Raw genomic sequence first — 11,037 nt, 5'->3', positions numbered from 1 at the left:
GCCACCGTGCCGCCCACAAATGTTGCAGAGGCTGGAATGAGTGCACACTGACCCTCCAAAGAGCAATCCACCCAGACCCATTCCCCTACACCTAACACTACGGGAAATTTAGCATGGCCAATTTACCTAACCTGCACATTTTTGGACTGTGGGAGGAAACCCACACAGACACATGGGAAATGTGCAAACTCCACACAGACAGTTGCCTGAGGCAGGAATTGAACCCAGGTCTCTGGCGCTGTGAGGCAGCAATGCTAACCACTGTGCCACCCCCAGTGAGATAATCTGCCAGTACAACTGAAGCACTTGTTACACCCCAACACCATTTTCTCTGTTGACTGAGTTCGCCTGGGAGAATCCTTGTTTCAAATCCCTCCACAGCCTTGCCACTCCCAACCCTCATAATGTTCTCTAATCTATAAGCCGCTGGTACAGAGTCATACAAAATGGAAACAGACCCTTTGGTCCAACTCATCCATGCTGACCAGATATACTAATCTAGTCCCATTTGCCAGCACTTGGCCCATATCCCTCTAATTCTGGATCAGTGGTGCTGGAAGAGCACAGCAATTCAGGCAGCATCCGAGGACAGGCAAAATCGACGTTTCGGGCAAAAGCCCTTCATCAGGAATAAAGGCAGAGAGCCTGAAGCGTGGAGAGATAAGCTAGAGGAGGGTCGGGGTGGGGAGAGAGTGGCATAGAGTCTGAGGAAATGACCTGGGAGTTGCAGTGAGAGAGAGAGACTCCCTCTAATCCCTTCCTATTCACACACCCATCCAGATGCCTTTTAATTGTACCAGCCTCCACCACATCCTCTGGCAGCTCATTCCATATACCCACCTTTTGCGTGAAAAAGTTGCCCCTTAGTTCCCTTTTATATCTTTCCCCTCTCACCCTAAAATGATGCCCTCTAGTTCTGGACTTGCCCACCCCCAGGGAAAAGACCTTGTCTATTTACCCTATCTATGCCCCTCATGACTTTATAAACCTCGATGAGGTCACCTCTCGGAGATATCCTTTGATTCTGGTCTCCTAAGCATTCCCCGACTTTAAATTGCTCCATGACTGGCAGCAGTATCTCCATCTCCTGAGACTCAAAGATCAGAAATTCCCTCCCTCAACCTCACTACGCCACTTTCCTTCTTTAAGATGTTCCTTCAAATGTACCTCATTTACCAAGCTTTCAGTCATCTGACCTAATATGGGGCTCAGTGTTTTGTATCGTTTTCTAATGCTCCTGTGAAGCACCTTGGAACATTTCATTTGATTAATGCACCACACAAAGAAAAGTTGTTAAGTCTGAAAACTCAGCCTCGTGTTTTGCATGAAACTGATATAAGGTATCGGTTTATTCTGTTAGATTCAAGAATCTATTTAATGTCAAGAGGCTATTGCAACTGCTGAAGAAGGGTTAGCAAGAGTTCGGAGAGAAACCTTCCCATAAATTATTTAAATGTCAAAACTATGGATTATATCTCAATTCCACTTTGCAACTGACCAAAATCAGGGGTTATAATTTAGGTCTGGATTACTATGATCTCAATGAAAAGTGAAAAATCGAAAGGAACTTAATAAACCTTCCATTTAATTAAGAAAATTATGCTTTTAAAAAACCCAAAACTGCAACATTTTGCCAACGACCTATCACTGGTGCACAGACCTGTATCAGAATCCAGTAATGCCTGCATATGTTTCCTAACGTGGCAACAGTAGCGATTCCCATGTTAAAAAGATACAATTATAGAGTTCACAAAGATTTATTTATAGAATTCAGAATAAAATTAACAATCTGGATAATAACATTGATTAAATATTCTCTTTAATTATTAGTAAAGACAATTATAAGTTTTACAAGTGAATGAATTCATTTCTAAGCATACTGTTTGGAGATGTTTGATGGACTAAAATATTTTGTACTTGGGCTAAAGGACCAATGTGATAAAAAGCCTCACTCTGTTGTCGGGTCTTAAACATTTGGTCGTGATTGAGGTGGGGATGTTTTTCGGGGAATGCTACTGTTTGCCTCCTTTCAGGAGCTGTTATTTCTTCTTTCCGAAACGCTGTGGGACTGCCATGTTCCAGAACTGAGGCGGGATGACATCCCAGCCTCTGGAACGTATCCGACCTTCAGTGCTGTAGTCCGAGAAGGCTTGAGCTTCGCGGCCAAACCTGAAACAAAGACAGTTGCAGGAAGAACGGAGTCAGTTTACAACAGAATCCAGGATATCATCATGTATTTTGATCTTACTTGCATTTATATAGCATTGTAAACCACTCCAAGGTTTGACAAAGCCACACAAGGAGTTATTAGGACTAGTAACCCAACATTTGGTCACTAATATTGATTTTCAGGAGAGGAGGGAATTCCAGAGTTTAGAGCCCCATGCAGCTGATGGTACGGCCGCCAATATGAGTGATGCGAATCAGGGGATGCTTGAGAGGCTGAAACTGGAGGAGCACAAAGATCTCATAGGGTTGTGAAGCTGGATTTAGATGCTCCAGCTTTCTCCCAGAACTCAGAGTCCAGGGGCAGCATTGCAGCTTTCAACAGAGTAACAAAACATTCAACGCCCCTTTCAGTTGATAGCATTTATGCAGCCTCTCCAATCCTGCACTTCATCTCGCAGCCCCATCTCTGTCTCTATCTCTATCCATGTTTCTCTCTGCCTTAGTCATTTCTGTTTCTAGTTCTGTACGTCGCTGATTTGATTAAAGAACCCCGGTCAAATAGATTACTAAACATAGACCCCCTTCCACATCTAAATTACAAATCTCATCATACCATATAATATGTGACATACACAAGTACTGTTATTAAGGTTTTGAAGAAGACCAGCATTACCTACAGATATTTTACGTCCACATAATCTTTCTTGCCCTTGTCATCCCTCCTGCAAGTTCTTCACTACACAGGACAGTTACCCCACCTTGCATCACATTCCCAGCTCATCCCTGGGCCCACCTCCAGCCACTTTCATCAGCCAAGTTATGCTCAGTCAACATTTTCAGACCCTGGACAATCTTGACAGACTGCTCCCCCTCCCGCCATTCTGTGAACCTCAGTTTGAGAACCTCTGGCATATTTTCCTTCCTCGGTCTGTCCCTTTGCCTGGCTTCTTTCTCAGCTATAGGAGGTGGGTGCTTGTCATGGTGTTCCCTAAAATGGGTGCAGGCAGAACGTGCCTCCCCTATCAATGTTTAAGTGCCCAGTTAACTCTTTGCAAAGAAAAGTTTCCATGTAATTTGTCACCATCTGCAGCGTTTCTAGCGTTGCCTCAGTGGGGACACCTTATTTTTCAGATCAGCATCCTAATTGCTCTGCTAAGGTTCGTAAGCTTCCTTAATTGACCTGTGTTCTTGTTCTAGTCCAGGAGAAAAGGAAGAAAATGTGAAACAGTTCTCCTTATCTCCTAATCTTTTCTCTGGCCCTCTCCAGCAGACATTAATTGTGCTACTTATTGTCTTCTTATGCAGTGATAAGGCTAGATGGTGTAGTGTATTGTGAATTCATATGGACCATTGTGTCGTGACATTTGGAAATCTAAAACAAACAAATGCTGGCTGCATCTGCGGAGAAAGAAACAGAGTTAACGTTTTGAGTTTGTTATGACTCCAGAGAAGCATTTGCAATTTCACAGTCAGGCAGCTGTGAAAGTGCACTGTTTGCTTGTTGATCTCTAGAGCTATTTGCAATTCTTCGATCTCTGACCTTACCACCTGATCGCTCTCACGAAACTTCATCTCCTGCTCTCTCTCTTTCCTCCCATTTAAAGTCTCGTTGTGTTTGATCTTTTAAATAAAAATTCCAAAAACAATGCAGAATGTATAAAAACAGTAATTATGCCTCCAAGAAAGCGAGGAAATCAGCTCCAGCCCTGAAAACAACCTCAAAAAACAGCAATACTTAGAGCTGTAATCCTCTCCTGTCAACCATTTTGGATGCTGTTTTCAACACAGAGGGTGGTACGTGTATGGAATGAGCTGCCAGAGGAAGTGGTGGAGGCTGGTACAATTACAACATTTAAAAGGCATCTGGATGGGTATATGAATAGGAAGGGTTTCGAGGGATATGGGCCAAGTGCTGGCAAATGGGACCAGATTAATCTAGTATATCTGGTCAGCATGGAAGAGTGGGACTGAAGGGTCCGTTTCCGTGCAGTGTGACTCTACTCACCAGAACTGGTTTGAAGTTCTAAAGAAAAGTCATGCCAGACTTTAAATGCTAACTCTATTTCTCTCTTCACAGATGCTGCCAGGCCTGCTGAGTTTCTTTTGCATTTGCTGCCTTTGTTTCAGATTTTTAGTATCTGCAGTATTTTGCTTTTATTCTTTATTGCCAGTGTGTTCATGAGCTGCTTGGAGTAACTTTGAACTGAATGGGGTAACAAGCTGCAGTCAAAAATCACACCATTAAACACAGCGCCAACCTCTCATCCCACTTCCCCCCACCCCACCCCCCACCACCGCTGCCACCCCCTGAGCCTACCTGGGAGAAACCTACCTCTGTGGCTGGAAGGCAAAGGAAGGACTTCTGCCAAACTTTCCAGGCATGTGGACGATAGAGTTGATTGGTGAGCTCATTGTGTGGTCGTCTGCCAGTCTCCTCGCATTGTTCCCTTCCCCGTCCTGTCAAGGGGCCAGATTTGAGTAATTACCAATCACAGCAGAGTGGATACAAGGTTCAAAATGGCAACATTCTCGTCACATGCATTTGACGTCAACATTGAAAAAGGTCACAAGGAGAATTGTGCTTTGTTTCTTAACGACGCCTTCTCAATTAGAACAGATTAAATGATTCAAAGCTAAACTGTAATGTGTCTTAATGAAGATGACAATGCCTTGAACACCCTTTACAGTAGGTACTCTGGTGAGACAGATGTGCAGAAATTCCAAGTGTGTCTCCAACACTCTGTGCATATCGATGCATATTGTATGATCAAACTGCTGCAATTCGCTTCTGCACTTCAAGTGTTTAGGGACACAAGGAGCATGTATGTATTGCACCATGACTATCTGGAATGTGCTGAAACATTACAGAGACACCTGGACATTGCTATAGAGTGATCATTCGATACAGCAAAAAACATGTGTCGTCCTGGAAGATAGCTGTGTGTTTGTCGTACTTGTCCCGAGACCATTATGTGGTGCAGACAGCTGCAAGACAGTTTTGAAGTGCTTCTGAAGATGAATGATGTCGGCTCTTGTGAACATAAGCATGTGGAAAATGTTGCTTTATGTTTGGACATCGGCTGCACTCACATAGATCACAGGGAAAAGCTGGTCTATAGCTTTCCGAAATAGATATATACAGCACTGCGGCCCACGGACCCAGTGTCAATATTCGGGCTGTGCTTACCAAGGCTACAAGTGTTTGTCATGACTCAGAGAAGGACTTTGAGTCAGGCAGCCCTGCTGAAAGTAACTTAGGAACACTGTAGGCTATTCAGCCCCTCAAGCCTGGTCCACAGGTTACTGTACTGCACCTCTGCTGTAAAATGGACAGAGTTGGTCAGGCAAGAGTGGGTCTTAGCTAGAGCTGACACACTCCCTTAGGGGCCAGACTGTGTCTGTGTGTGTGTGTGTCTATGTGTGTGTGTGTGTGTGTGTGAGTGTGAGAGTGAGAGTGAGAGAGTGAGTGAGTGAGTGTGTGTGTGAGTGAGTGTGTGTGAGTGAGAGAGAAAGATGTTGGAGGCTGCAGGCACAACAGGACAAAGCCAATTCTTCAACCCCTTTGGCAAAAGAATTGCATTGTTATAGCATGACCTCAAAATTCTACCCACCCAGACATACACAAAAAGCAGTTTACGGCCAATTAAGCGTTTTTGTTTAAAGTTGTAATGGAAACTTGGCAAGACCCCACAAGCAATGATCACCAGATGGTCTGACCAACATTCATCGGTAATGATGTCCCATGGAATGGAGACTCGAGGCGAGAGGGCAAGGAGGGACAAACACACTCTGATCAGCAGCAGCATGGAAAAGTTTACAAAGAGCTTAAGGAGTCTTACCACAGCTGCCAGAATGCGAACGGGGAGCCCGTCCTCCTGGTCTGCTTGGTAGATGGTGGCGAACTGCCCCTCGGCAGTGCAAGTAGCTGCTTGCAACAAGCCCAGCACAAGGCAGCACGCTAGGAGCACTTCCCTGTTCATCATTGTGGGTAGCCAACTGCTGAGGAAGAAGTGTGCTATGGCCCTCAACCTCCTGCAACGTGCCTTTTTTAAACCTTCTCCGAAGCCCGCAGGGGCATGTCTGCAAATGGAGCAGGCAATAAAGCAGAGGCGATGCAAAACAACAGGAAAGCCACTTGCAGTATTTAGGGAAGTGATTTAAACGCCAAGAGTGGGTAAGACCACTGCAAATTCGTTGCCATTAAGCGCTTTAGAGCGGTTAACCGGCGCGCTGGGAGTGCTGTTAAGAGTTGCAGGACAGGGACTGGGGCCTCTGAGTCACATTTCTATGACATCCAGGATTCACTCGGTGTGTTATTAGCTCAATAAATCTCACAAAGTGGTCCCCGAGGCCCCTTCGAATCAACTGAAGTTAATCTGCTGTCGCAGTAGAAAACTAAACAATACAAACTAACACAAGCTTTTAATCCACTTTTTCTATCAGCAACTCTGAATTATTCATCGTAATTGACCCCTAAATAAAAATAGTGTTTTTTTCCCCAGCTTCTAAATATTAATAGACATTATTACTTGAAGCACTTGGTATTAACAATGGTCACATTTCTCACTATTTCCCTGTGCCTGAAGCTAATGGCAGTGCAATAATCCTCACCCTTATGAAGGATTTGAATATTGTAGGGGAGAAAAGCAGTTATCCTCTCAATTTGCTGGCCCACAGGAGCCAGTAGTAATTTTCAATCAATCTGTTCCGACAGGTTTTGACAGATGCTAATTCTTTGTTTCACAATCTTTCACTGGATGTGGGTACCACTGGCTGGGGCAGCATTTATTGCCTGTCCCTAGTTGTCCCTTGAGAAGGTGGTGGTGAGCTGCCTTCGTGAACCGCTGCAGTCCTGAGGGAGGGGCTTCCAGGATTTTGACCCAGCAACAGTGAAGGAATGGTTAATATATTTCCAAGTCAGGATGGCGAGTGGCTTGGAGGGGAACCTGCAGGGGGGGTGGTGTTCCCATATACCTGCTGTACCTGTCCTTCTAGTTGGTAGTGGTCATGGGTTTGGAAGGTGCTGTCTAAGAATTTTTGGTGAATTTCTGCTGTGCATCTTGGAGATAGTACACAGTGCAGCTACTGAGTGTTGGTGGTAAAGGGAGTGAATGCTTGTGGACGCGGTGCCAATCAAGTGGGCTGCTTTCTCCTGGATGATGTTGAGCTTTTTGAGTGTTGTCGGAGCTGTACCCGTCCAGGCAAGTGGGAAGTATTCCATCACACTCTTGACTTCAAGTCATACAGACACTTCGGTTCAACCAGTCCATGCTGACTATAATCCCAAATTAAACTAGTCCCACCTGCCTGTGCTTGGCCCATATCTCTCCAAAAATTCTTATTCATGTTCTTATCTAAATGTCTTTTAAACACTGTAACTGAACCCACATCCACCACTTCCTATGGAATTTCATTCCACACATGAACCCACTCTCTGTAAAAATAAAAATTGCCCCTCATGTTTTTTAAAATCCTTCTCCCCTCACCTTAAAAATATGCCCCCTAGACTTGAAATCCCTCACCCTAAGGAAAAGACACCTTCTATTCACCTTATCTATACCCCTCATGATTTTATAAACCTCTTTAAGGTCACCTCTCAGCCTCCTACGCTCCAGTGAAAGAGGTCCCAGCCTATCTAGCCTCTCCTTATAACTCAAACCCTCTATTCCTGGTAAATCTCTTTTGAACTCTTCTGACTTGTGCCTTGGCTTTGGGGATTCCAGAGGCAAGTCATTTGCCTGAGAATTCTAAACTGCTGACCTGATTCTGTAGCCACAGTGTCCTGGAGCAGTTTTCTTTTTTAAAAAAAAGTAGCTCCCATATACTGACAACCCAGCAGCCCTGAACAAGTAAGTAGCCCTGGACTTCTCACTATCCACATTCATCAATCAGGCTCTTCTTCTGACCTATTCTCTGAATCATTGGCTGGCTAAAAGGTGGACCTCTCGACTTTGAATGTCTGTAAACACTGCAAAGCTTCTCGGATTGACACATAGGAAGCACAATCTGCACCAACTGTGTATCAGTTAGCAGCATTATTGCCACTGAGTCAGAAGCGTCTAGGTTCAAGTCCCACCGCAGGACATGTGCACAAAATTCAAAGCTAACACTTCAAATGGAGTGCCGCACTGTTGGAGATGCCAGCTTTCAGGTGAGATGTCAGCTTCCTACTCAGGTGATGTAAATGTTTCTATAGCCTTGTTTCATGGAAGAACAGGGGAATTCACCGTGGGGTCCTGACCAATAATTGCTCCTCAATCAACATTACTGAAATAGATTATCTGACTGTCATCCCATTTTCTGTTCATGGGAGCTTTCTATGTGAAAATTGGCTGCTGTGTTTCTAACATTATAACAGAGACCACACTTCAAAAGTACTTCATTGACTGTAAAGCACATTGAGATGTTCAGGAGTTGTGAACACCACTATAGAAATGTAAATGTTTCACTTTAGAGTCAGGATTCAAAATTTGAATGTAACTTTTTCCTGTAAATTATTCCCAACTCATCCTAATAAGAAGCAGAATCTGTTAACAGAAAAGAATTATGGAGTTTATCAGAACCAATGATTTCCACTGAGTCCTGATGTCCAACATTGCATCAAATCTCCCATTTAAAAAGCAAACGAGTAAGTTAATCTCTGATTTGTGTAATCTTACACTGTGCACTATGTCAGAAAGAAGAAAGTTTTATGATATTTATTTTGCTTCAAGCTCCTAATCAGATTTTTCTTGCAAAGTAAAGTCTCAGATGTTGCCCTCTGAGGACTAGTTGATAAAGCTCAGAACATTTTCTGTTGGCAGCCACTAAAACAAAATCTTTCAGCTAACAAAACGCTGTTAACTCAGGCATTCTCAGAGTGGCACTGATTGTCCTGAGAGGATTTGATATAGAATCATAGAGTACTTACAGTGTAGAAAGAGGCCTTTCGGCCCATCGCGTCTACACTGACCCTCCAAAGAACACCCCAACAAACCCAGCCCTTCATCCTATCCTCATAACTCTGCATTAATAGCTCATCTGCCTGCACATCCCTGGACACTATGGACAATTTAGCATGGCCAATCCACCTAACCTGCACATCTTTGGACTGTAGGATAAAACCACAGCAAGGAGGAAACCCACGCAGACACTGGGAGAATGTACAAACTCCACACAGACAGTCCCCCAAGACTGGACTTGAACCCAATCCCTGGTGCTATGAGGCAGCAGTACTAACCACTGAGCCACCATGCTGCCCTAACTGTGGACAAATCAAATTGTGGACAATCCTCAAGCAGTTGTGATGTGTGCAGTGTAATTAATATATATTTTAATATCATCTATTTTGGAATTTTTAATTCTGAACTGGTGGCATGTGGGTTTCTGTGTGACTGAACGGTGTGAGATTAATTTCTAGGTATTTCTATCGCCATGGTGATTTTATGTTCCAAAACAATCTGAGAGACATAGTTCTGGAACGCTAATGGGAATTTATTTACATTGGGAGGTTGCCCAGTGAACAAAGAACTACTGTTACCAGAGAGTTCCCCTGTCGTTTTCAAAATCACAACTCTGCTCTGGAGAGAGATTGTTGGGAGAGGGTTTAATGAATAAGTGGATAAATCTGAGTATGCTGGTTGTTCTTGTGCTCTCAAGAGTCATGTGATTGAGACTCTGCTAGAAGGTTGGATCAGCTCTAGAGCAGAGGGGTCTGCAGCCAAATCATCATATTCATAAGCACTGTTTTGAAGAAACATTTTGAGGTTGGACCTGAATGTATCTCAAGCACATGTAAACATGGTGAGATTGGTGGAGACACTGATCTAGAGCAAATGGTGCTTTTCTGACAATCTGAAGAACCGCAAAGCAAGGCCGAGGAACTGTGTGGCAAAAATCTTCAGAATCCTTCCCGAATACTTTAAGTTGAAGACTTAACAAAATCATCACTAATCTTTGGTTGGCTTGCCTTATATTCAGGGCTGCGTGCTCTCATGTTCCATTTTCCTAAGACTGCAAAAGAATCAGAGTTAATTGTGATGGACCTTAATCACTATTTTGTTTCAAATAAGCTTATCCTTCAATGTGCCTCAGTCACAATAATTGACCAACCTATATAACTTATTAATAAAGGAGTCTGCTGATTCCCCTGGCTTCTGGTGCATTCAATAATAAGCTTCCTCTTGGACCGAAAACAAGAGCTGCTAGGACTGACTGAAAATCAGGTTTGATCAATACTTTGTCCACTCAGGACATAATTCACAATGAGGCCCACTGTGTATATTAAAAAGATTACCAATCATGGTGCCGTAGCTGCTTGGAATGGAGACCTGGGGCTGTTCCGTAAAAGTGGAAGTGCATTTTCCATAACCCTCATCTTTACCTGAATAGGTACTTCAACAGCTTCGAAGAACTATGGAAGGGATAAGAGGTGCTTCGGTGGTGTGGACATGGCTGCCATATCTGAGTATAGACCTATTTGGGTTAAGTCTTCAACATAAAGTACTTGGGAATGATGCTGAAGATTTTTGCCTCATGGTTTCTCAGACGTTTCGTTATTCTTCAGATTCTTAGAAAAGTGCCATCTTCTCCACTGATAACTCAAGCACAGTAAAATGTGGTGCTAAGTTCAAGCCAGATCTCTAAATGTTTCTTCTGACAGTACTTACAACCATGATGATTTAGCAGCAGACCCCACTGCTCTAGAGCTGATCCAATCTTCTAGCAGAGTCTCAATCACATGACTGTTGAGGGCACAAGAACAACCAGCACTTCTCAGAGGCTCACCCACTTATTCATTAAACCCTATCCTTACATTCTCTATCCAGAGATGTACAAAGTTAAAAATCACACAACACCAGGTTATAGTCCAACAGGTTTAATTGGAAG

At 43.6% G+C, this 11,037-nt stretch overlaps 1 protein-coding gene across 1 annotated transcript in view; it reads right to left on the bottom strand.

The window, feature by feature from the left end:
* Nucleotides 1-1,802: 1,802 nt before the first annotated feature.
* Nucleotides 1,803-11,037, bottom strand: part of npffl (neuropeptide FF-amide peptide precursor like) — an 11,005-nt gene continuing 1,770 nt past the window's right edge. The window contains exons 2-4 of the mRNA XM_043681845.1: nt 10,118-10,161; nt 4,502-4,626; nt 1,803-2,169 (exon numbers count right to left, since the gene is read on the bottom strand). Coding sequence (XP_043537780.1) covers nt 2,040-2,169; nt 4,502-4,626; nt 10,118-10,144 — 282 coding nt within the window. The 5' untranslated portion in view covers nt 10,145-10,161 and the 3' untranslated portion in view covers nt 1,803-2,039. The remainder of the gene's footprint in view (nt 2,170-4,501; nt 4,627-10,117; nt 10,162-11,037) is intronic.

This window comes from Chiloscyllium plagiosum, chromosome 43 (assembly GCF_004010195.1).
Source record: "Chiloscyllium plagiosum isolate BGI_BamShark_2017 chromosome 43, ASM401019v2, whole genome shotgun sequence".
Classification (NCBI taxonomy): Eukaryota; Metazoa; Chordata; class Chondrichthyes; order Orectolobiformes; family Hemiscylliidae; genus Chiloscyllium; species Chiloscyllium plagiosum.
This window is presented reverse-complemented; position numbering and strand designations above follow the sequence as displayed.